This window comes from Echeneis naucrates, chromosome 1 (assembly GCF_900963305.1).
Source record: "Echeneis naucrates chromosome 1, fEcheNa1.1, whole genome shotgun sequence".
Classification (NCBI taxonomy): domain Eukaryota; kingdom Metazoa; phylum Chordata; class Actinopteri; order Carangiformes; family Echeneidae; genus Echeneis; species Echeneis naucrates.
Window position 1 is genome coordinate 1,071,440 of NC_042511.1, and position 24,927 is coordinate 1,096,366.

Below are 24,927 nucleotides of genomic sequence, written 5' to 3' on the forward strand. Positions count from 1 at the left end.
AATTCAGATGTTTAACCTTAAACAAAACAGACAATCACTGAGTGATTCCACCTTAAATGACAGCCGACCAATCACAAAAGGTTCGTACATACGTCACAAACCTAAAGAACCAATCATGTTGTGGAGATGGGGGGCGGGGCTAATTTGACCTGAGAACCGGAGTTAGCATTAGCCTCCCTTTAGCTTTTCTTACTTTTTGTGTGTGAAAACTACGTTGAAAGAATGAATCACAGCAGAGAAGTTAGAGAGTTGAAATCCGGTCTGGGTGGACTTTAAAACAGCCTTTATTGATATTTGGAGGGAAAAGAAGCCTGTTGATCGATGATTAAAGACCCGCTGGAAGTCTCCTCACGCTCCTCTTCACACATACTGGCCGCCGGCCTTCAGCTCCGGACACAGCTGGGCCTCCAGGTCTTCGGTCTTTATGGAGCTGGAGAGGCTGGCAGCCCGGGTGATCTTGGTGAGGGTGTCTTCGTAGGGCGGGGGCAGGTAGACCATGACAAAGACTCCGTCCGAGCCGTCGGAGCTGGTGCTGGTGTGGCGCTCTGCGTTCCTGGTCAGGGAGGACAGGAACTCGGCGCTGCTCTCCGTGTCCTGGAGGTCCAGGGCGATGATGTCCGCCAGGCTCAGCTTACTGCCGGACCACCGGCGGTAAAGCAGAGCAACCAGGAGGCCCAGCAGCAGGACGGAGACCACCGGGAGGACCACGGAAACCACCAGCTCTGACTTCCTGTCCTCTCCCCGGTCCAGCTCGTCCCAGTGCTGGCCCTGCTGATCAACAGAACATATTTCCATGAATACATTCACCGGTTTATCAAAGCCACTTTCATTCAGATTCAGAATCCTGAGAGGTCTAAAGGGAAGATGGGAAATGATTAATGATCCACTTTTTAAAAATACATTGTGGACATAAAAGAAGATTCATACTGTCAGAATTGACTTCTCTGAAAAGCTGCCAAACCCAGAGACCAATGAGGATTAACATCCTGTTTATGAAATAAATGTACATTTTAATAATTTATTATAGCCTAACACTTTTATTATCATTCTTTAAAATCATCTCTGTACCATCCTTATACGTACGTTTGTAGGTAGTTAAGCTGTTCAGTGACCTCAGAAGCAGCTTCAGCTCGTCGGCCCTCCAGCTGTGACAGCAACATGTGGCTCTGCTCTTACGTCGGCTCAGACTGGCCCAAATTCATCCTGCCTGACTTTTTCTCCCAATAAGTTAATGCTGCCTGGGTGACCCGGCAGACTGTGCTCCTCTGCAGTTTTAACACAGTTTTAATACTCAATCCGTCTGAGTGCTGCTGTCCTGAGACTTAATGGGGACGAAAGACAGACACACAGTGCTGCTTTGTAAACACCGCCATGGCCTCCATCTGATGTTTCAGGAAGAGTTTTAGGTTTTGTTCGAATCGTTGGCTGATCAGATGAAGGAGTCTGTTATCGCCACGTTAGCACTGGTTTAACTGACATGAGGTCTGATTGACACCAATCAACGAAAGACCCAAACGTGATGCTGAATCAAACTGTTGATATAATTATTAACTTCAAATTCTTAACAAGAATATTCTGTCGCCTATTTGTTGCCGTGGTAACCAATTTTATGACTTTATGAATATAGAAATGTTGGTTTGAGTTTTTGACTCTGCTGGTTAATGATATTTTAACGTCAAACAAAAAATCCGCCTCTAAATTTCTGTCTGCTCTTTGAAACTGCACTAATCTCTGTGCAGTTTACTCTTCTGGAGCTTTTGATCATGTCATGAGATCATCCTCTACAATATCAGAAGCAAAAATACATTAAAGCTTTTAAGCCAACGTAAACAGGAAGTCCTTATAGCTGATGAAGTCCATGTGAGGTGATCAGAAGCTCCAGAGGAGGCAGAATTCAGAACAGATTTTTGGTTTTCTAGCATGACGTGCTGTCAATAATCACAGAGTGATGAGAAACATTTCTGCTTTAACGCTGATATTCGCTCAGATTCAGACTTTCAGCTCTAACTTCACACACCTGCTGGTCCTGTGTCGAAGGGGACCCTGTCACCCAGTCGTACGACCCCCGTCCCGCCGGTCCAAACCTCATCCAGCTGCTCTCCAGAAGCCCCCGCATGGTGTCTGAGGTGAGTCAGTCTGATGGGCCAGGATTTCAGGAGGAGGGGGGCCTCGATGGGAGGGGCTCTGAGCTAAGCAGCTGCTCACATGCTCACACATGCAGAACAACACGATTCAGGCCAATGAAAGGATTTAGAGCCGTCCAACAGAATGTGTGTGTGGTGACAGAAAAAGGCGGGACTTCTCTTCAGGCACGTGGAAGACACGTAAGAAAAAAACACACTGATAGTAAAATTACAGTTTGTGTTCTGACTATGATTCACACGAATAGATTGTCAATCTCAGCACACACAAGTTGTGTGAGGTGAGGGGGGGTCATTTTTACCCCGGGTGCCTTTGTTGTGTGATCCAGCCCTGCTGCAGGATTTGGGCCTTTGGCTTTACTAAGAAATCAAAACTGAAAACACGCAGAAAATAAAATTCCCCAAAGATCATTTTGACGTGTGTAATTGTTGCTAAGGATGTCGGGCCGATGGATCAATGGGGAGCACAGCAGGAACGCTCTGGTGACTGTAAACTGTATTGACCTTTTGATGGACAGGTGACCTGTCCAGGTGACCCCGCCCTCACTCAGTGTCCCTACGTGGTTTAGTGGTGCTAATGTTTCATGAATGTTCACATGGAACAAAAAAAATCGTCATATTTAGAATGGAGAAGAAATGAATGAAATTGATTTGTTTATGTTTTGGTTCTTTTTCTTTTTAAATGTACATTGTAGAAACACTTCATGTGATGGTTAACACAAATGCCCCCCCCCCAAAAAAAAAAAAAAAAATGGTTTACAGGCTACACAACAAAGAAGAATCTGTGAAACAGATGGAAAGACACACAAACTGTGTGGCGTGCGGCCGCCTTACATTAATCCTCACTGAGATGGTGCACGAGAGAGAAAATACCTGAGAACGGTTTGTGATTAAACATCCATAGGACGGATTAAACAGATTTATCTGCACGTTTCACTGTATGGAGCTGCTGATCCACCTGAAACTGGACCTTTAGAACAGCCGTTTAATGGTGATGATGTTGATAGAGAGCCACTCTGATAAACATCAGAAATGATCATGATGGGATCAGACATCAGAAGGATTCAGAATCAGCCCAAATATCAGAATCCTCACAGTTGTCCTTTGAGTTTAGTGACCTACTTCCCTCAGGGGTCAACAAGCAGTATTTGGACTCAGATGAAGAGAAATGCAGAGGCAGCTTTTATCGGATTCACGCTGAAGCTTACGGAGCCTGATGAAGCCAAAGCTGCAGCTGGAGCCTGATTTTCCACCCAGATCAGACTCAAATCAGCACAATCTTCACTGAATCTGCTCTAAATCCTCAACACGTCTTCAATCCGGGGATTTAAAGGAGCCTGAGGAGGATGATGAGCCTTCATCATCACAGATACATGGATGACATCCTCAGAGAGTAAAATGTGCTACACAGCTTGTGTGTAATTATTTCTGAACCACACGGCCATATTAGCATGAACAGCTGGTCTCACCTGATAGGAGCCGCTGCACCTGCATGACATCATCATTCATCGACATCAGCTTCCTGTGTTTACAGCTGTGCTGAAATATTTGCCATTAAAAACAGATGTTAAAAGTAATGAATGAAATGTGACCTAAACCAGAATGACGACTGAAGGTTTCCTCTGACCCACTTCAAAATCTGTGTTGACGTCTGTCCACTTTTGTCTGAATTAAAAAGCTGGTGAAGTTGAGTTGAACATGGCTGCTTAAATCCAGCAGATGGAAAAATTGGACAGACGGATTATCGCTGGAGCAGAAACCGTTTTCTGTCCAACAAAACAACAAATGAGTTACACTCAATGAAATTGGTGAACATCATGTGAAGACTGTAAACTGGAGAGTGAGGCCATAAATTGGATTGATAAATCAGGGAGGAGGAGGGACGTTTTCCCATAGACTTCAGTATACAGGAGGAGGAGGGACGTTTTCCCATAGACTTCAGTATACAGGAGGAGGAGGGACGTTTTCCCATAGACTTCAATGTACAGGAGGAGGAGGGACGTTTTCCCATAGACTTCAGTGTACAGGAGGAGGAGGGACGTTTTCCCATAGACTTCAGTATACAGGGGGAGGAGGGACGTTTTCCCATAGCCTTCAGTGTACAGGAGGAGGAGGGACGTTTTCCCATAGACTTCAGTATACAGGAGGAGGAGGGACGTTTTCCCATAGACTTCAGTATACAGGAGGAGGAGGGACGTTTTCCCATAGACTTCAGTATACAGGAGGAGGAGGGACGTTTTCCCATAGACTTCAGTGTACAGGAGGAGGAGGGACGTTTTCCCATAGACTTCAGTGTACAGGAGGAGGAGGGACGTTTTCCCATAGACTTCAGTATACAGGAGGAGCATATTTCTGCTGACTCATCTGGACACGTGAGGAGAAACTACAGCTGCTGCCGGGCCTCTAACATCTGGACCTGCAGTCCAGAGCAGACCGGTCCAGAACAGACCGGTACAGAACAGACCAACTAATTCCTCCGACTGTAAAATGAGGAGAGGAGAGGAGGAGAGGAGGGGAGAGGAGACAAGGAGAGGAGAGGAGACAAGGAAAGGAGAGGAGGAGAGGAGAGGAGGAGAGGAGAGGAGACAAGGAGAGGAGAGGAGACAAGGAAAGGAGAGGAGACAAGGAGAGGAGAGGAGGAAAGGAGAGGAGGAGAGGAGAGGAGACAAGGAGAGGAGACAAGGAAAGGAGAGGAGACAAGGAGAGGAGAGGAGACAAGGAAAGGAGAGGAGGAAAGGAGAGGAGGAGAGGAGAGGAGACAAGGAGAGGAGAGGAGACAAGGAAAGGAGAGGAGACAAGGAGAGGAGAGGAGACAAGGAAAGGAGAGGAGGAGAGGAGAGGAGACAAGGAAAGGAGAGGAGGAAAGGAGAGGAGGAGAGGAGAGGAGACAAGGAAAGGAGAGGAGGAAAGGAGAGGAGGAGAGGAGAGGAGACAAGGAGAGGAGACAAGGAAAGGAGAGGAGGAGAGGAGAGGAGACAAGGAAAGGAGAGGAGGAAAAGAGAGGAGGAGAGGAGAGGAGACAAGGAAAGGAGAGGAGGAAAGGAGAGGAGGAGAGGAGAGGAGACAAGGAGAGGAGACAAAGAAAGGAGAGGAGGAGAGGAGAGGAGAGGAGACAAGGAGAGGAGAGGAGACAAGGAAAGGAGAGGAGACAAGGAGAGGAGAGGAGGAAAGGAGAGGAGGAGAGGAGAGGAGACAAGGAGAGGAGACAAGGAAAGGAGAGGAGACAAGGAGAGGAGAGGAGACAAGGAAAGGAGAGGAGGAAAGGAGAGGAGGAGAGGAGAGGAGACAAGGAGAGGAGACAAGAAAGGAGAGGAGGAAAGGAGAGGAGGAGAGGAGAGGAGACAAGGAAAGGAGAGGAGGAGAGGAGAGGAGACAAGGAAAGGAGAGGAGGAAAGGAGAGGAGGAGAGGAGAGGAGACAAGGAGAGGAGACAAGGAAAGGAGAGGAGGAGAGGAGAGGAGACAAGGAGAGGAGAGGAGACAAGGAAAGGAGAGGAGGACAAGGAGAGGAGAGGAGGAAAGGAGAGGAGGAGAGGAGAGGAGACAAGGAGAGGAGACAAGGAGAGGAGAGGAGACAAGGAAAGGAGAGGAGGAAAGGAGAGGAGGAGAGGAGAGGAGACAAGGAGAGGAGAGGAGACAAGGAAAGGAGAGGAGACAAGGAGAGGAGAGGAGACAAGGAAAGGAGAGGAGGAGAGGAGAGGAGACAAGGAAAGGAGAGGAGGAAAGGAGAGGAGGAGAGGAGAGGAGACAAGGAGAGGAGAGGAGGAAAGGAGAGGAGGAGAGGAGAGGAGACAAGGAGAGGAGACAAGGGAAAGGAGAGGAGACAAGGAGAGGAGAGGAGACAAGGAAAGGAGAGGAGGAAAGGAGAGGAGGAGAGGAGAGGAGACAAGGAGAGGAGAGGAGACAAGGAGAGGAGAGGAGACAAGGAAAGGAGAGGAGGAGAGGAGAGGAGACAAGGAAAGGAGAGGAGGAAAGGAGAGGAGGAGAGGAGAGGAGACAAGGAAAGGAGAGGAGGAAAGGAGAGGAGGAGAGGAGAGGAGACAAGGAGAGGAGGAGAGGAGAGGAGACAAGGAAAGGAGAGGAGGAAAAGAGAGGAGGAGAGGAGAGGAGACAAGGAGAGGAGACAAGGAAAGGAGAGGAGGAAAGGAGAGGAGGAGAGGAGAGGAGACAAGGAGAGGAGACAAAGAAAGGAGAGGAGGAGAGGAGAGGAGGAGAGGAGAGGAGACAAGGAGAGGAGAGGAGACAAGGAAAGGAGAGGAGACAAGGAGAGGAGAGGAGGAAAGGAGAGGAGGAGAGGAGAGGAGACAAGGAGAGGAGACAAGGAAAGGAGAGGAGACAAGGAGAGGAGAGGAGACAAGGAAAGGAGAGGAGGAAAGGAGAGGAGGAGAGGAGAGGAGACAAGGAGAGGAGACAAGGAAAGGAGAGGAGGAAAGGAGAGGAGGAGAGGAGAGGAGACAAGGAAAGGAGAGGAGGAGAGGAGAGGAGACAAGGAAAGGAGAGGAGGAAAGGAGAGGAGGAGAGGAGAGGAGACAAGGAGAGGAGACAAGGAAAGGAGAGGAGGAAAGGAGAGGAGGAGAGGAGAGGAGACAAGGAGAGGAGACAAGGAAAGGAGAGGAGGAGAGGAGAGGAGACAAGGAGAGGAGAGGAGGAGTTTGGGTTACCGTGTGTGACGTCATCCCCGGTCCGGACCAGTGGCCGGTGCAGGCGGGAAAATCAGCTGTCCAGCTACATGAAGAAGTTTGTCTGCTTGATGACGTCATTCACATTACACTGAAAATGTGCTGAGAAACGTTTGTTCAAGTTGGACTTTCTCATTTAGAACACTATTTCATATATATTTTATTTATTTGTCCACTCAGACTTGAAAAGAGAGTTTATTTTTCACAGAATCATTAAATATCGTTATTTTTCCTGATGTCTATAATGAATGATCATAAAAAAGCTCAGTGAGTCTGAATGTCTGATGTTATTTTGTAATATAACTAATTATTCTATCCGTACACATGAACTGTACATTTTATTTTATTAGAGTTATAAGGAAACAGGTTTATTGTTGTTTATTGTTGACCACGTGACGTTCGTACCTGGATGACAATGACAACGATCATTACAACCGGAAGAGACCTCGCTCTCTGGATTTCCTTCACAATAAAAGCTTCGGTTCTGTGGTCATGTTATTTATTGTGTGTTTCGTGTTGAAGGACTTTTATATGTGTGACATTTACAAACGCAGTCCAAATCTGTGGACTCTACACAACTCTTCTAGCTCTTTCCTTCCTTGATTGATTCAAGGTCCGTCTGAGAGTTTTATTTTGAAGGGTGAGGATGAACACACGTGATCTCTAACGTCATCCAGGTGTGTTCTAGCAGGTTAGTCTGTCTCTGCTCTCACTTCCCGCAGACTCACCGGTCAGAGAGTCTCGGTGCTCAGCTCTGACGAAACCGGAAATTAATCCAGGGAAAGTCCCGAGAATACGCCATGAAGCCCCGCCGGCCCGCGGCCCCCTTCACGGCCGTCTGAGGAGGAGAACTGGACCAGAACACCTGAGACCGGAACACCTGAGACCAGAAGACCTGAAGACCTGAAGACCTGAGACCTGAAGACCTGAGACCAGAAGACCTGAAGACCTGAAGACCTGAGACCGGAACACCTGAGACCAGAAGACCTGAGACCTGAACACCTGAGACCGGAACACCTGAGGACCTGAAGACCTGAGACCTGAACACCTGAGACCGGAACACCTGAGACCGGAACACCTGAGGACCTGAAGACCTGAGACCAGAAGCCCTGAAGACCTGAAGACCTGAAGACCTGAGACCAGAACACCAGAACACCTGAACACCTGAAGACCAGAACACCTGAACACCTGAGACCGGAACACCTGAGGACCTGAAGACCTGAGACCGGAACACCTGAGACCAGAAGACCTGAAGACCTGAAGACCTGAGACCTGAGACCTGAACACCTGAGACCAGAACACCAGAACACCTGAACACCTGAGACCAGAACACCTGAGGACCTGAAGACCTGAATACCTGAGACCTGACACCTCTAGAGATCTGGATCATGAGGCCACACGGTGTGTTCACGGTTCTGGTTCTGGTTCTCCAGCTTTGGGCAGTTTCTGCTGTGACTGGTGAGTAAATTCATCTCAGGACCAGAATCCTTCACTAGACGGTCTGCTGGAGAAACCAGACCCTGAAAGTCCTGAATCCAAAAAGTTCTGTAACTGACATCTTTTATTTTCCTGTCGGGTCAAAGTCAAATCAGTTCTCTGCATAGAATCGACTGGATGTTGCGTTTGAAAATATCTGACTGCCGCCTGTCAGGTAATATTCCACTTCACAGAAGCTTTAAGTTCCTTTCCAGTAAAAGTGTGAGCGTGATTCATGCGTGTTGTGAAACTTGAGGAGTGAAAGTATTTGCAGCGGTGAGTCCGACTCAGAAAAGGCAGGCTGAGTTCGGACCTGCCGGACTGGATTTTTGCTTCAGTCCGTGAAGATTATAAATCAGATGAGCTGTTTGTGGATCCGTTTACACCAAATGAAGCAGAAAGAGACAGAAGAGCTTCGACTGCTGCTTCAGAGTCAGTCAGCTTTGTTCCTCTTTAATCCATCTGGACCGGACCGGTGAGTCTGAGTCCGCAGAAACAGGCTGACGGTTCTGTCGGATCAGCAGGACGCTCAAATCCACATCAACATCCAAGAAACCCCAAATAAAGGATGGAGCCAAACGTTGTTCAGCAGTTTGTGGCGCTTCAACTGAAACTTTAAACTTTGATCAGTTTGTCTTTGAGACGGCTGGATTTATTTCCTCATGTCGACTAATCCGAGTTCCGGCTGACTTATGGAGCCTCCTTCAGAGGAAACCTGAGCTCCAGTTTATTTGTCCTGAACCTTCTTCTCTGCTTTCCAGTTCCTCCACCAACAAACCTGAAGTTGACCTGTGAAAACGTGAAAGCCACAGTCAGCTGGGATTATGAGCCCGACCAACCAGAGACCAGCTTCATCGTCCACATCACGTCGTCTGCGGGGTAACGAGCTGCTGTTTGTTTAAACTGAAATAATTTTAACTTTAAAATCAGCTGTTTCATCTCTGCAACATAAAATCATTTATTCTGTTTGTTAAAGTTTGAATTTAAAGTCAGAAGGCTCAGATTCTGTGTTCAGTTGTGTACTTACTCTGTTGGTGTCTCCTGAAGGAATTACACGACAGAAACCAGCGAGCATCATTATGATCTGACTCCCTTCGTCTGGAAATCAGTGGAACATTTCACAGGAGGCCATTCCGTCAACGTAACCGCCGTCCGGGGGGGCCGGAAGTCCCGACCGGCCAAATCTAAAACGTTCAGCTTCGTCTTCGGCCGGTCGGTCGGCCTGCAGTGTGAGTTTCGTGTGCAGAGAAGAAGTGTGTGTGTGCTCAGCTGGCTCCTCTGATCCCGAACGATTCTCCGACTCTCCGCAGGCAACTTAAGTTTCCCGCCTGTGGATGTGACCAAACGAGGGGCGACCAACGAGGTCAGCTTCCAGAATCCGCTCCACTTCTACAAAGAGCTGCAGCGGGCGGCAGAGAAAAACACCAACGTCGTCTTCGAGTACAACGTTTCTGAGGATTTCAGCGTAAGTGGAAGATTCACACGGACAGATCAGCTGATTCACTTCGACATTCACAGCTGATACTCCGTTTTAGGAATGCCGAGCCGGAGATCCGATCTGCAGGTCCGAGTCCACGGAGGAATGCGTCACACTGGAAGGACGCCTGATCGACAGGACCGAGGTCCACTACGTGATGTTCAACAGGACGGAGCAGATCTGCCTCAGCGCCTCCAGGGGTGAGTGTGTCCTGTACACTGAAGTCTATGGGAAAACGTGTGTCCTCCTGTACACTGAAGTCTATGGGAAAACGTGTGTCCTCCTGTACACTGAAGTCTATGGGAAAACGTGTCTACTTCTGTACACTGAAGTCTATGGGAAAACATGTCTACTTCTGTACACTGAAGTCTATGGGAAAACGTGTCTACTTCTGTACACTGAAGTCTATGGGAAAACATGTGTCCTCCTGTACACTGAAGTCTATGGGAAAACATGTCTACTTCTGTACACTGAAGTCTATGGGAAAACGTCTCCTCCTGTACACTGAAGTCTATGGGAAAATGTCTCCTCCTGTACACTGAAGTCTATGGGAAAACATGTCTACTTCTGTACACTGAAGTCTATGGGAAAACATGTGTCCTCCTGTACACTGAAGTCTATGGGAAAACATGTCTACTTCTGTACACTGAAGTCTATGGGAAAACATGTGTCCTCCTGTACACTAAAGTCTATGGGAAAACATGTGTCCTCCTGTACACTAAAGTCTATGGGAAAACGTGTGTCCTCCTGTACACTGAAGTCTATGGGAAAACATGTGTCCTCCTGTACACTGAAGTCTATGGGAAAACATGTGTCCTCCTGTACACTGAAGTCTATGGGAAAACATGTCTACTTCTGTACACTGAAGTCTATGGGAAAACGTGTGTCCTCCTGTACACTGAAGTCTATGGGAAAACATGTCTACTTCTGTACACTGAAGTCTATGGGAAAACGTGTGTCCTCCTGTACACTGAAGTCTATGGGAAAATGTCTCCTCCTCCTGTACACTGAAGTCTATGGGAAAACGTGTGTCCTCCTGTACACTGAAGTCTATGGGAAAACGTGTGTCCTCCTGTACACTGAAGTCTATGGGAAAACGTGTGTCCTCCTGTACACTGAAGTCTATGGGAAAACGTGTGTCCTCCTGTACACTGAAGTCTATGGGAAAACGTGTCTACTTCTGTACACTGAAGTCTATGGGAAAACGTGTGTCCTCCTTTTCTGACATATTGTTAACAGATTTGATTTTTTTTTTCTGATTGCAGATATGCAAACAGTGACTCTTGTCATCCTGCTGTGCGTCTTCTTCATTGTCGTCACTTTGATATCAGTTTTGATCTGTCAGACTCGGGCCTGGATTTTATTTGAGAAACATGAACCACCACCTGTTCTGGTGAGATGTCAGACTGAAAAAAGAAAAATACTGCTAGAACATCAGCAGATAGTCAGTTTCATGTCCAAACGCTGATTTTTGTCTCCGTCTCCTCCTCAGACTTTGGATGGTAACACTCAGGTGTTACATTTCATGCCTCAGAAAGAAGAAACCAACCAGCTTAGCATCGAAGACACGATCCCCTTAGTCGCCCAGAATGACAGAGCGGAGCTGGACCACTGCGGAGCGGAGCGGACACTGCGGAGCGGAGCCGGACCAGGACCACTGCAGAGCGGAGCCAGAGCCGGACCAGGACCAGAGAGGAGCGGAGCCAGAGCCGGACCAGGACCACTGCAGAGCGGAGCCAGAGCCGGACCAGAGAGGAGCAGAGCCGGAGCCGGACCAGAGAGGAGCAGAACCGGACCAGAGAGGAGCAGAGCCGGACCAGGGCTACACAGATGGACTAAACTTGGAGGGAGTAAAAGGGGATTTTCCAGAGGATGAAGAGGACACAGGAGATCCACCTCGCAGCAAATACCTCCGTCGGTGAGGCTGGGACTGAATGTGGACCTCCTCAGGCCGTCTTAAAGCTGCTAAACTGATTTTAAACTGACTGACATTGTCTCAGAGCGTCTCACCCTGAGGGACTATTTTCTTCACCAGGAAGGAGTTCAGGTTGAGACTTATTTAGGTTGAATCAGAAACCATCCCAGGAGGGCGAAGCGGCCTTCTGCTCCGGTTTGGGCCGAATGCTTCACTGTGTCTGGACTTTAAACTGTCCGCATCATAAAAACTGACATGTTTGTGACAGTGCGTCGAACCTGTGAAACTGGTTTTATGGGAGATGTGGGAGTGTCTGTTATTTCATTCCAGGGGAATTTTACACTGTTTAAAATTGAAATAAAAACAGGTTGGCTTCAGACTTCTCTCACTGTGGTTTCTGTTTTTTCTACCAGGAGAAAGATAAAATTCATCAGAAGATAAAACTTCCAGCATAAAAACAGGAGAAAAAAAAAAAAAATCAATCTTGGGTGAAAGTAAGACTTTCTAATTTTAAACAGGTGTTTTTTTTAAACACACAGATGTAAAAGTGCTTTCTTCTCATTTAAGTAAGGAAAACCATTTAAAGTGCGTTCACTCCAGAAAAGTTTCTGTCATCAGTTCTTCCGGTTTAAATAAAATCAAGATGGCCGCTCAGACCAGCACGTGACGTCAGTGATTATTTGTCTGTTTGTCTCAGAAGAACCGGTCAGGTCAGCTTTAACAGCAAATGTGTTTTAATAAAGACAGGATCAGTATTATAAATACAATTACTTACAAATAAACCTTTTCAAATGTTGATGGAAAGCTTTTAGGAAAAACAAAGATCTGTCTGAAGAAAACATCCAGTCTAGTTTCATCTGAAGCACATAAATCCAACCTCAGCTGTTATTCACATACAGACGACAGAAAGTTTCATTTTCTGACTGGATCTTTGATGAGGATCTAATCCTGATGATCAAAATGATCAGGTCCAAAGTTTTGTTACTTCCTGTAGAAACCATTTCAGCTTGTACAGAAAAATGACCTGAGCAGCTTTATGGAAGACAAACCGTTTGACCTTTTGCTCAAAGTTAAATGACCTTCAGACCTGGAATCGTCTCTTCAGTCTGCTCAGTGTGGCGCTGCCATCGGCCACTAAAGCTTCAAGCCTTGAATGTTTGTTCTCAGATTCGACATTTGCTTCTCCTGTCGCTGCTTTTCTTCCTTGAATGCCACCTTGTTGGCCTTCTTCTCCACTCTCCTTTCCTGAACAAACAAAAGAGAAGAACAACTAAACATATAGTCTAAATCACTCATTTACACATTTACTCAAACTATGATGTTTGATGACTACACTGATTTCATTTAAAACCAAACAAACTTTTCCTGTAAATTATTTTTAAACCTAGAATCTATTTTTAATCTTTCCTTCATTCAGTCTCCTGCTCTGTCGTCATCCACTGGTCTCAGGTTTTCGGCCGTCCTGGGCTCTCACCTTGCGCTCGTCTTTGACGGCCTGTTTCCTCGCCTTCCTCTCCTCTGTGCTCTCATCCTTACTCCTCGGCTGCGTGGAGGCGCGGAGAAGGTCCGAGTCGTTAATCATCGTCATGCGCTCCGCCTGCTTGGCGGTCAGGCCTCTGGCGGGGAGGACGTCCAGGGGGAAGCCCGTCTTGCTGGACACGCGGATCGGCTTCAGCTGAGGACAGAGGTAAAGACAGTCAACAGAGTAAAGGAGCCACAAAGGTCAAGCTTTCCAACAGAAACTGAGCCCTTCTCTCTCCTTTCACACAGTTAGCTGCGGTGCTAACTCATCTCATCTGACCATGCTGAGCAGTCCACCATCACGTCACCTCTTTATTTCCTCCTGTGGCTGCAGAGGAAGCAGTCGGACTGATTTGTCTCTGCAGTTGTTAGCTTTGGAAATGAAGTGGCTGAATCTTTTCTACACGAGTGTGACGTACGAACCTTCGGTGGGTCTTCGATGACTTTGGGTCTGTTATATATGTTGGAATAGGTGCCTGGAGAACACAGGAAACAGGTCGTCAAAATAAGATACAGGTAAAACTCAGACAGGATGCCAGATGTTAAAGGCACCTAAAACAGTTTAATCCAACCAAATAAAACCAACTCGTTGATATTTTACTATTTAAGGTCCAGAGTTGATTTTGAAATGATCCTCAGTTGGGGCCAAAAGGGCTCGGACTTCTATCAACCATTGACCAGGTAAACTTCAGCACAGGTGTATTTTACAGGTGTGGTCAGATAAGCGTGAACCTTTGGCTCACGAAGCTCAGTGGACCAACAGATAAACACAGTGGAAGATTTTAATCACACTGAGAGTGACACTTCTTTAAAAATAAAACGCCCACAATCCTCAGTAACCCGTCACCCTCTAACATTCACATTCAAATGCAAAAGATCCTGAAAGCTGAAGAGACGGGAGCCAAATCGGATTTCAAATTCAAATCTCCACTTAAGAGCTCGTCTGCAGTTTCAGATCGTTAGAATCTAAATATAGAGCAAAGAGAACTCAAACTCACTGATGATGGTTTCACAGTCCCACTTCTCTTCTGGAGCCTCAATAACAACCGTTTCCATCTCGTCCTCCTCCTCCTCATCTTCCTCCTCCTTCACCACAGGGAGTTCTTTGGGGCCTAAATCATCAGGCCTCAAGTATCTGAAAGTAAAAACAGCCACTGAGGTCAATTCTCCTGATGTGGAGTCGGAGGAAGGGGGAAAAAAATAAATAAAATAAAAAACTCACTCCTGCTCTTTCTGCTTAAAGTAGTCCTTTAAAACTTCCTCCAGGCGAGCGCTGTCCGGTTGGATGAAGCCCTCCAGCTCAGCGTTGTCCAGGGCGCCGATCTCATCATCATCAAACTGCTCGTAGAACTAAAGTAAACAAAGTAAAGAAATTTATTGCCCTGAGCAAACAAACTGAGACACAAATCAAAATGGAGACATCGGGAGATGAATGAGCAATTATCTATCACCGACCAATAATCTATTTTAAAGCAGGATTAGTCCAGCTGGTCAGTGATGCTGGTTCAGATTGATCCTCAGATGGACTGATCCACCTGCTGCTACTGAAGTGAAGATGCCTGGACCTATGGGCTGTATCTAAGGCCACCTGGACCAGAGCTGCATCACGATGGTCCATTCAGCTGATACTCTGGACTACGGCACCAACTATGCCTACAGGTCTGAGCTACAACTCAGATTTCCTGAGGAATGAAGTTGCTCTCGCTGTTGATTCCATCCACATGAATCCAGTTCAGGCTCCCTGGAATGCTGCTGTTTGTCTTACATGTTTGCCGTTTCCTGCTTCGACCTGTTTTTATGACGAAGTGATTCAGCTGGTGATTCAGCTGGTTCAGTGTGAGTGTGTTTGCTTTGTCGGACAAAGCAGCGGCTCTTTGTTGTCGTCAGTCTCTGGTTATGCGTTTGTATATTGCTGATGGACGGATCAGCACAAACTGATCTGTGTTCTGACAGCTTTCTCTCAGAACCATCATGAACTTCAGCAGTTTGATCTGCAGCTGCTCTTTTGTTGGATCAGACCATCAGTGACCTTTGACCCCTGACCCTGTGGTCCCTGCAGATCAGAAATATCCTTCAGAGCTGCAGCACACCAGACCATTTTTTCATCATCAATTTCAGGGCTACATGTTCACCTGATAGGCCCCACCCACTGACAGGTATCCATGGGTAACATTCCCCTCACCTGTCAGTGGTCATAATGTTCTGGCTGATCAGGGTGATCTAAAAGTTTTGACCTCACCTTCTCAAATCGGTCGTCCAGCAGAGAGAGCTGCTCGTTCCTCCTCATCACCGACGACGTCAGCGAGTACTCCGTGAATCGACTCTTTGTCTCCTCGTCCATGAAGAAAAACTCTCGGCCGCGGCCGTGGCCCCCGTCCAGGTCCTCGTCCCCCGAAAGTCCTCCTTCAGAGTCAACGTCGCCTTCCTCATCTGTGTCCTCCCACTCATCATCATCATCTTCATCGTCCCTTCTGTCAACACACATTTGGAATCATTTGGATCATTAATGAATCCGCTGACTGTCTTGGATTTATTTATTAAATGACATACAGTCATGAGGAAAACATTAAATAGCAGAATGAATCAGAAGGCGAAGGGACAATATTCAGCGAACAGCCATTATCGGCTCCGGTTCAACAAGCAGATAAAACCCTGAGGACTCACTCCATGTCCACTGCTCCACCAGCACTGTATCGCTTTGAGGATGAGTCGTCATCCAGGATGTTGTCGGGGTCCTCGTAATCAAAGTCTTCATCGAGAGGCTGCCACAATGTCAGGGTCCATGTCCAGACGGGGTCCTGCGAGAAAAATTAACATCAGCTGAGAAAAAATCTGTGTAAATAAATACGTGATCAGAAAGACTCTCTGAAATAATGAAGATCCTCAGACATGTCTGTCACACAGAAACTACAGCGCCCTCGAGAGACTCAACACAAAGTAAACTAACTCAGACAGGTGATAGAACGAACGTGGTTCCATGGGGACACCAATAATGAGACGCACTGTTGGGACATGATTCGTGATAACTGAGTTAAAGACATGGAAAGAATAACTCGAAGAATAAATACATTTATTTATAACAGTTAAATCAATGTAATCTTTTATACTTGTAGTACCAGTAACATGTATTATATTAGTTTTTAATTGTCTTTTCATCTCCTCCTGTAATGTTGCCCTGTGTTGGTTTGCTCAGCAGAGGATGTGGTTAAGGTGTTTGAAGGAGATGATGCTGCAGTTCACCTGAGATGGAGCAGCTTTGTTCAGCAGTCCGACCTCCTCCTCAAACTCTGAGGCAAACACTGATGAGGGCAGGTTGATGGAAGCAGCCTGTTCGACACAAAACAGGAACCTGTCATTAGTTTTTAAGTACGATTCTAAAAAAGCAACAATTCTTCCTTTCACATGAAATATTTGAAGCCACCACTCACAGGAATGTCGCCCTCCTCTTCATCTTCTTCATCGTCATTGCGGAGGGCAACAGGTCGTCTCTCAGTGTGCGTCGGGCCGGCTGCCAGCAGCTCAGTTGGGGCTGACGCCTCCTTCAGGTGCTGCAGGTAGTCGTAGTCGTCGTCAAAGAAAACACCGAAGTTCCTCTGCTCCTCGCGCCTCTTCTCTGCTTCCACCTGGTGGAGACAGGTAGTGTTGAACGCCACATGAATGTTTTTGTTTGAAAAATGTCACACAATTGTTGTGATAATGTTTAATTCAGCTCTTCCCAAAAATAGAAGATTAACTGTCACCTATCGGGAAATCATCAGATTTTAGATATAACAAACTGATTTATTTTCAGCTCTGATTGAAATGAATTGACACCACTGATCAGAACCTTGGTGGCAGGCAGGAAGACGTGCTGCGGCGCATTCTCATCTGCCGCCAGCGGATCCCTCTGACTTCTGTGGACGAGGTGAAAGGTCACGGCCTTCTTCTTTTCTATGAACGATTTCTTCTTTCGATGCGGCTGGACGAAAGCAGAAGACAAAGCAGACATGAGCGCTGATGATCACTGGAGCTGATTTAACAGGACCGTCTCGGGTTCGATTCCCAGACTATCTGGGGCTCAGTGTTGAGCTGTTAAGGACGGCAGATGCTAAACTGGTGATACTGGGCAGCCTTCCTCCAACACTGGAGCATGCATTTATCAACATGAGTATTTTTGTACATATTCCACCAGGTGATTTGCCTATAAATGCCAGAAATGGGAACATAGAATTCCTATCAGCCCACAAAATGTTTAGTGTTTTTTTTTCCTAACATGTAAAACGCCTGAAGGAGGAAAAAGAAAATACAGAATCCTGATCCGAGTTTAGGGCCTCAGAGGAATTTCTTCTGTTGGTTTTAGTAGATTTGGAGGTTCTGATGATGGCTGCTTGAATATAAATAAGACTATCTGACATTAACAAACATTTATACTGACACATGAATAGGTACTATATACATTTATATCCACATGATGTGTATGGATATAAAGATAGATATATATCTTCCATCTGGATCTTTTAAAAACAGGATAATAAGACGGGTCAGGGTTTACCTTCTAACACTGAGCACTCTCAGCTGTACTTGTTCCACAAACAGCCCCTAAAACAGTTTTAGCTAACTGTTAGCCGTTAGCCCGTCGGAGCAGACTCGGTCTTACCATCGTGTGGCTGAGTTTCTGTCTCTTTCCTCCGACGGCACTGACTTAAGGAGGTCTATCTCTGTCTGCCGGCAGCTGTTCCGAACACTTGGCCGCGGATCGGACCTGAAGTTCGGCTGAAGGAGCTCCACGCTGAGCTCCGGATCACCACGATGCTGCCGCAGGACGGAAGGAACCACTCCGGGAGACAGCGGGGGGTGAGAGCGGTTTACCGGGCTGCCACACGGACTCTTCCGCTGGAAAGATCAGATTTCTGCGCAGAAAACATCCCGCTGCTGACGAATGATCCGAAAACAGACACGACAGAAGACGTTTTAACGTCCATGTTAAATCCGGAACGAAGAGCTGTGTCGGCGTGTTGGTGGTACCGCCCGGCTCTTCTTCTACGTGTGAACGGGTGTTTGATGGCGCCGCCTGCTGGACAGAAAGACGGCGTTGTTGAAGTCTATGGGTAACCAGGGTTTCCATGAATGAGTTCTGATTCACGCAACATTTCATTTTATTTGACCGTTTTGGCATCAACGTACCCAAAGTTTCACTTCATGCTGTTTCATCAGCCAGAAGGTGACAAAGTTACACAACTTTAAATTACAGTGCCGTACTGAGATGAAGTTAAAACGAGCCAATACAGCTCCACTCAGAATGAATTCTGTTGTGACAGCATCAAATGAAACACCTATTCAGATCAACAACTACATACATTACATTCAATACACAACTACATCACTAACGCTAAATACAAGTTTATATAAATGTGACACCAAATAAGTTACGTGTAAAATATGAAACTTATTTGGGAGCAATTCAAGATTCCTCGCTGAAGTGATATTCTTCATCTGAGTCCGAGTGTTCGGTGGGAGTGTCCTCTGGCGGGTCGTAAAGGATTTCATCATCCAGCTCTGACGCCTGGCTGCTGATGTGGATCTGGAGCTCACTGGGGCTTCGGCCCTCAGCGCTGCCGTCCACGCTGGCCCCAAAAAACATGGTCGTTGATTATAGTGTTATATCTTTAAATTAAAACCCAAACCACCACTGAGACTCTGCTGAACTTCACCTGGTCATTTCCTGTCCAGGCTCCTGCAGTTGATCCAGTTCTTTTTTGGACACATGGTTAACGATGGCCACGCCGATGCAATCTCCCATGACGTTGATGACAGTGTTGCAGCGATCTCTGAAAGGCACACAGAGCACAAACACACTGTTGTGCTGTTCACACTCAGCCTGGTTAATGAAGCGATTTTCACTGCTGTGTTTCCTCGTCTGTGGCGCGCCAGATGATGTTAGTCAATAGAAAAACATTTTGTCTTTAGCTATGTCCTTATTCAGGGTCATTCCTTTGAGTCCTGAGAAAACTCCCTCCAGGTGTTACACCGTGACTCCCCCGCTGAGCCTTCAGTGGTTGTGTATCTGAACTGAGCTCAGGTTGTGAGTAATGTCCTAAACTTACAGGAGCCACTCTACCACCACCAGGATGGACGCATCCTTCGCAGGCAAGCCAAGTGCACTCAAAACAAAGAGGGTGGTCACTGCTCCGGTAGCTGGGATCCCTGCTGCTCCAAAGCTGGACACAGATGCTGTCACGCTGCAAACACAAACACACATCCTTCAAAGTCCCACATCACACACTTTAACCGGCATCCTCAACGAGAGGAGATGGGACTAACCACAGGGTGACTAACTGGCTGAAGTCCAGATCGATGCGGTTGAGCTCAGCGATGAAAATCACAGCAACCACTTCATAGAGGGCGGTGCCGTTCATGTTGATGTTGGTCCCGATGGGCAGCATGAAGCGGGAGATCCGTTTGTTGACTTTGAGTTTGTCCTCACAACATGTGAAAGTCATCGGCAGCGTGGCGGCGCTTGGAGACCAACACATCATTGATCAGCGCACTCTCCACACGAAATGAGTTACAACAGATTCATCAGCACCTCACCTGGACGAGATGAGGAACGCTGTCAGTAAGGCCGGAGACACCATTTTGATGACGTCACAGGGGTTACGCCTCGCAAACAGTACATAGATGAGTGGCAAAGTCAAAGCTCCATGGATTATGAGCCTGAAACGCACAATGAACAGTCACTGAAAGCAGCAAGTGACTTTCTGGTCATTTCTGCGGCTGCTAGTCAACTTACCCAAGAAAAACCACCAACATGAACTTTCCAAGCTTGAAGGTAGTTTCCCAGTCGTGAACATCAACGACGTGGCTTGTTATCATGAACAGCACGCCGACTGGCACACACCTGGGAGGGAAGTGATGTCATGAAAGGCAAAAAAACATATGGAGAGAAACAAAATATGGAAAGCAACAAACCAAAGATTGTTGCTGAACCAATTTACAGATTCACATCTTCTTATATTAATCTGTACTTTTTTTTTTTTTTTTTTAATTGTACTTACTCCCTGAAGTTCATATCAACTTCAAGTCAGTCAATTATTTTGTACTTTTTAGATTTTCTGTCCAGTTTTAAGGTCAAGAGCATGAAACTTAAGAGCTTCTAAATTAAAATAAAAATAAAAATGAAACCTGCAGAGGACCGACTGCATCACAATCATGTCATTACATCCAGAATGATCATTAGTCTTCATGTAGCTGTATGTGTACGAGTATGTATGTGTTTTTTGTATTTGTGGGTATAACCTAACTCACCCAGATAACAGGATACTTGGTGACATTTCTAATTGCACTGCATTGTCACTTCACCTCAGAATCAAGGTGACCACACATTTAACAGCCTCATTCAGAAACGTCAGGAGGTCCACCAGGATTTTTCCTTTCTCTCCCATCCTGTTGAGGGTCATGCCAAAAATGAAGGACCAGACGATGATGCCCACCATGTTGGTTCCCTCCACGTAGTGACCCATCAGTCGCACCTCTGTCTCATTCTGGAACCAGACCCAAAGTCATTAGTGGGGATGGGCATCAAAAACCGGAACCAGGATGACAACAGGGAAACTCGCAATACTTGCAAAGTGGATACTTGCAAAGTGGATACCTTCTAAATGAGGATCGATACAGAACCGAATCGTGAAGCAGAATTTAAAATGGAATTGGAATCGTAAAAATCTTTTCCATTTCCCCCCTTAGTCATTAACAGTCTGAGAGCAACTAAATAGTCACCAGAATTCACCATTTCCAGGGTCAGGTTTCGCACATCTTCGTCAACTTCAATCTCCACCCTCTCAGTCTTGTACTATGGGAGAAAAACATTCAGACTCCACATCATGAGCATCACCTGAAGAGAGCTCAAAGGTGAGATATACTGAAGTTTGTCTGAATGAAGAACTCACCTGTCGGAAACAAGCCTGAATCAGGTTTTCTGGGAACATGTTCCTACAAAGAACAACAAAAAGATGCTGGCACCAAGAAAATGCACCAGTACAAGGACATAATAGGATGTTTTGGACATTTTTGCAACTAAAAAAGGTCTGCCTCTTCAGGCACCGAGGGTAAATACACGAATACTGTGGACAGGATGGAGAAGACATTCAAACTGAGATCCTCTCTATGGACTCTTTTTTCATCTGGCCTCCAATTAAACGCAGCCATGAAGTTATACAACCTAAAAAACACACATGGATGTCTGTCTGAAGGAACAAGTGATTTTAGGCTCTTCTCACCTGACAAGATCCAACAAGGCGTCGACAGTGGAGAAGGCCTCATCGTCTTCTGGCTCACCCGAGTCCACAGCATAAGCAACTCCAGGCTGGATCATCAGGACCAAAATCAATCCTACAAAGCGTAATGTAAAGGGCAGAAGCTATTGGTATACGGCACTTGTTTCATTTGTAGTCACAACCTAACAGTGCTGCTGGACTGAGCGGGAGCCACCACTGATAATGAAATCACAAAGTTCTTTTGGTCAACTAAACACTGACATTGGGAATGAAGGACCATCAATTAAATTCATGCTTACGTACAAATGATTGAGATCTAATTAATAAAACACAATTTTCAGTAGGCTTGTGATGTAATATTTGGTACATTTTCCATTTCTTTGATTTCCTGTCAAAGTCTGAGCTGTGTCTGAGGACCTTCACCGCTCTCTGTAGTCCGCTGTCGATCCATGGAGTCCAGTGTGTGTTTAGACTCTTGACAACCTGCAGAGACATCTTACCTACAATCACGGCCAGAAAAGTGGTTGAGACAAAGTATATTGCTGCTCGTATGGCAATTTTCCTGGAGGTTTCAATACTTAGACCAGAAACACCTAAAAACAAACAAAAACAAATTTCACGGTCTAACCCTAATCCTGTTTTAATGACCAGCCCCCCCCCTTTTTTTAAGCACTACACAGAATAACACACAATATTTAAGTTTAATAGGGCTAAACTCATCACCAGTATGCTGCCTTTAAGTACCGTGAAATACACTTGGGTCTTACTTGTCATCACACTTGTCACAATGAGAGGAACAGTGACCACCTGAAGCATCCGCATCAGAATTTCACCTGGAAAACCAATGTAGATGTGGTCCAGTTCTGTCATTGGGACATAGACCTTGAGAATCAAACCAAGGGAAACACCTAGGAGACAAACACTGACATTAAAAAAAAAAAAAAAAAAAAACTAGTATTGAAGGAAACTCAGAGAGCATCTGAAATATATTGTGTTTACTTAAGTGAAATGTGTATCGTTATACGTTTACTATACATTCAGACTCCTGGTGATTTTTAAATACATAGACAGATTTACTTTGTTGATCCCAAAGTGAGAAATTCCTAGAAAATGTACATCTTTATACTTAAGACAAATGGATGATTGTTTTTGCAGTTTTCCCTTCACCAACAATGCATCTTTCATGGTATTTTACACCACATTCGAGCAATGGGACAAGGTAATTTTTTTTTTTTTTAATCACATATCATGATAAAGAACACTCAGGCACGTGCAATTGTGAACATCCTTTTATTTTTGTCAAGGAGGAAGAGCCTGACTGACAAAATACAACTGACGTATTTCCATTTTCCTTTTACACAAGAAGAGAAAAAAAATGTTATATCTGCAATGTTAAAGGATTTTGAGCCATTTCAAAACAAAACAAAATATTCATGACCATCACAACAGCATTGTGAGCTGCAGTTAGTATAAGATATAAAGATATAAAATTTCCATATGCCCAATTCCTAATACTTCCAAAACTGTGGTGTATTGTGGTTTTATGTTCGGGACAAGTTAGAGTCTTAATTACATTTTACAATTAAAAGCCAAAACTGTTGAAAAACAGCAAACATCAGGTTGACAGTTGGAGTTTGAAGATGTTAAACTGGAAAAAAAACTGCAAAAGATGGTGTCAGATTTAGATTTACTATTGAATATGACACTGGATGGCACCAAAGTCAGGATGCTCCGGTCAGGCTGGAGTTAGCCTGTTAGCATAACGGCTGGAGTTAGTCTGTTAGCATAACGGCTGGAGTTAGTCTGTTAGCATCAGCTGGAGTTAGTCTGTTAGGATAACGGCTGGAGTTAGTCTGTTAGCATCAGCTGGAGTTAGTCTGTTAGCATCAGGGCTGGAGTTAGCCTGTTAGCATAACGGTTGGAGTTAGCCTGTTAGCACCAGGGCTGGAGTTAGTCTGTTAGCATCAGGGCTGGAGTTAGTCTGTTAGCATCAGGGCTGGAGTTAGCCTGTTAGCATAACGGCTGGAGTTAGTCTGTTAGCATCAGGGCTGGAGTCAGCCTGTTAGCATCAGGGCTGGAGTTAGCCTGTTAGCATAACGGTTGGAGTTAGCCTGTTAGCACCAGGGCTGGAGTTAGTCTGTTAGCATCAGGGCTGGAGTTAGCCTGTTAGCATCAGGGCTGGAGTTAGTCTGTTAGCATAACGGCTGGAGTTAGTCTGTTAGCATCAGGGCTGGAGTTAGTCTGTTAGCATAACGGCTGGAGTTAGCCTGTTAGCATCAGGGCTAGAGTTAGTCTGTTAGCATAACGGCTGGAGTTAGCCTGTTAGCATCAGGGCTGGAGTTAGCCTGTTAGCATCAGGGCTGGAGTTAGTCTGTTAGCATAACGGCTGGAGTTAGCCTGTTAGCATCAGGGCTGGAGTTAGTCTGTTAGCATAACGGCTGGAGTTAGGCTGTTAGCATCAGGGCTGGCGTTAGCCTGTTAGCATCAGCTGGGGTTAGTCTGTTAGCATCAGCTGGAGTTAGTGTGTTAGCATAACGGCTGGAGTTAGTGTGTTAGCATAACGGCTGGAGTTAGTCTGTTAGCATAACGGCTGGAGTTAGGCTGTTAGCATCAGGGCTGGCGTTAGCCTGTTAGCATCAGCTGGGGTTAGTCTGTTAGCATCAGCTGGAGTTAGTGTGTTAGCATAACGGCTGGAGTTAGTGTGTTAGCATAACGGCTGGAGTTAGTGTGTTAGCATAACGGCTGGAGTTAGTCTGTTAGCATAACGCTGGAGTTAGTCTGTTAGCATAACGGCTGGAGTTAGTGTGTTAGCATAACGGCTGGAGTTAGTGTGTTAGCATAACGGCTGGAGTTAGTGTGTTAGCATAACGGCTGGAGTTAGTGTGTTAGCATAACGGCTGGAGTTAGTGTGTTAGCATAACGGCTGGGGTTAGTCTGTTAGCATAACGGCTGGAGTTAGTGTGTTAGCATAACGCTGGAGTTAGTCTGTTAGCATAACGGCTGGAGTTAGCCTGTTAGCTCCACGGTTCGCCGGTACTCACCCACAGCCACACTGATCAGACTCAGAGCCTGAAACGTGTTCTGCAGAAAGTAGTCGGAGCATTTGGTCCTCATCTTGTCGCAGCACGAAGTGCTGGAGGGGCTGCTGTTCTCCGGCAGGTCGGCCGCCATGTTTGATACCAACTAAACGGTCTAAAGAGCACCGAGTCAGCAGGAATACTTCACTTATGCTGATTTTAGCAGAATAATTTACCTGTTAGATTACCGGAACCCTGTGACTCGGTTCGGACGTTATTATTTTTTAGCGTAAAGTCAGCTTTGGCCGTTAGAAGTTCATGATGAGGGTCACGTGACGAGAGGCGGGAGACCGATCTCCTCTGAGCGGATTATTTATTCATTCATTCATCTACCTATCTATTCATTAAATGTGTTTATTTATTCATTCATTCATCTACCTATCTATTCATT

The 24,927-nt window shown here is 46.0% G+C and overlaps 4 protein-coding genes across 5 annotated transcripts; 1 reads left to right on the forward strand and 3 right to left on the reverse strand.

Moving 5' to 3' along the window:
- Positions 1–360: 360 nt before the first annotated feature.
- On the reverse strand, positions 361–2,116 carry smim28 (small integral membrane protein 28). Its single transcript, XM_029499690.1, has 2 exons — positions 2,018–2,116; positions 361–771 (listed from the first exon to the last, which is right to left on the reverse strand). The coding sequence occupies exons 1-2, from the start codon at positions 2,114–2,116 to the stop codon at positions 361–363; spliced, it is 510 nt and encodes a 169-aa protein (XP_029355550.1).
- Positions 2,117–7,536: 5,420 nt separating this feature from the next.
- LOC115036253 (uncharacterized) lies at positions 7,537–12,069 on the forward strand. Of its 2 annotated transcripts, XM_029494491.1 has the most exons (8): positions 7,537–8,276; positions 9,056–9,173; positions 9,342–9,523; positions 9,605–9,759; positions 9,830–9,971; positions 11,037–11,164; positions 11,264–11,526; positions 11,575–12,069. In XM_029494491.1, exons 1-8 carry the CDS (start codon positions 8,207–8,209, stop codon positions 11,645–11,647), a joined length of 1,131 nt encoding a protein of 376 aa, XP_029350351.1. In that variant the 5' UTR covers positions 7,537–8,206; the 3' UTR covers positions 11,648–12,069. The 2 variants fall into 2 exon arrangements, with proteins under 2 accessions (XP_029350351.1, XP_029350270.1); XM_029494410.1 differs by having other exon boundaries at positions 11,264–12,069.
- A 265-nt stretch (positions 12,070–12,334) lies between these two features.
- On the reverse strand, positions 12,335–18,213 carry ltv1 (LTV1 ribosome biogenesis factor). The gene is given in 12 exon segments (XM_029529297.1): positions 12,335–12,931; positions 13,161–13,361; positions 13,631–13,683; positions 14,206–14,342; positions 14,430–14,557; positions 15,447–15,678; positions 15,872–15,966; positions 15,968–16,027; positions 16,448–16,534; positions 16,636–16,830; positions 17,034–17,165; positions 17,844–18,213. Coding segments are annotated over 12 exon segments (1,434 nt in total). The 5' UTR covers positions 17,847–18,213; the 3' UTR covers positions 12,335–12,820.
- Positions 18,214–18,647: 434 nt separating this feature from the next.
- On the reverse strand, positions 18,648–24,630 carry LOC115041897 (excitatory amino acid transporter 3-like). Its single transcript, XM_029499821.1, has 13 exons — positions 24,497–24,630; positions 22,227–22,381; positions 21,960–22,052; positions 21,463–21,574; positions 21,133–21,175; positions 20,973–21,035; positions 20,546–20,727; positions 19,977–20,084; positions 19,778–19,900; positions 19,508–19,702; positions 19,291–19,425; positions 18,898–19,014; positions 18,648–18,810 (listed from the first exon to the last, which is right to left on the reverse strand). Exons 1-13 carry the CDS (start codon positions 24,628–24,630, stop codon positions 18,648–18,650), a joined length of 1,623 nt encoding a protein of 540 aa, XP_029355681.1.
- Positions 24,631–24,927: the final 297 nt, after the last annotated feature.

Excerpts from the sequence above, each read along its gene's own strand:
- LOC115036253 (XM_029494410.1), top strand. The coding sequence starts at position 8,207 with ATGAGGCCACACGGTGTGTTCACGGTTCTGGTTCTGGTTCTCCAGCTT. Across the intron at positions 9,760-9,829 it reads ACGTTTCTGAGGATTTCAGC|GAATGCCGAGCCGGAGATCC; the intron begins GTAAGTGGAAGA and ends ACTCCGTTTTAG. Across the intron at positions 9,972-11,036 it reads CTGCCTCAGCGCCTCCAGGG|ATATGCAAACAGTGACTCTT; the intron begins GTGAGTGTGTCC and ends TTCTGATTGCAG.
- smim28 (XM_029499690.1), bottom strand. The coding sequence starts at position 2,116 with ATGCGGGGGCTTCTGGAGAGCAGCTGGATGAGGTTTGGACCGGCGGGA. Across the intron at positions 772-2,017 it reads CTTCGACACAGGACCAGCAG|CAGGGCCAGCACTGGGACGA; the intron begins GTGTGTGAAGTT and ends TCTGTTGATCAG.
- LOC115041897 (XM_029499821.1), bottom strand. The coding sequence starts at position 24,630 with ATGGCGGCCGACCTGCCGGAGAACAGCAGCCCCTCCAGCACTTCGTGC. Across the intron at positions 21,176-21,462 it reads GCCTTGTTGGATCTTGTCAG|GAACATGTTCCCAGAAAACC; the intron begins GTGAGAAGAGCC and ends TGTTCTTTGTAG. Across the intron at positions 21,036-21,132 it reads TTCAGGCTTGTTTCCGACAG|TACAAGACTGAGAGGGTGGA; the intron begins GTGAGTTCTTCA and ends TTTCTCCCATAG.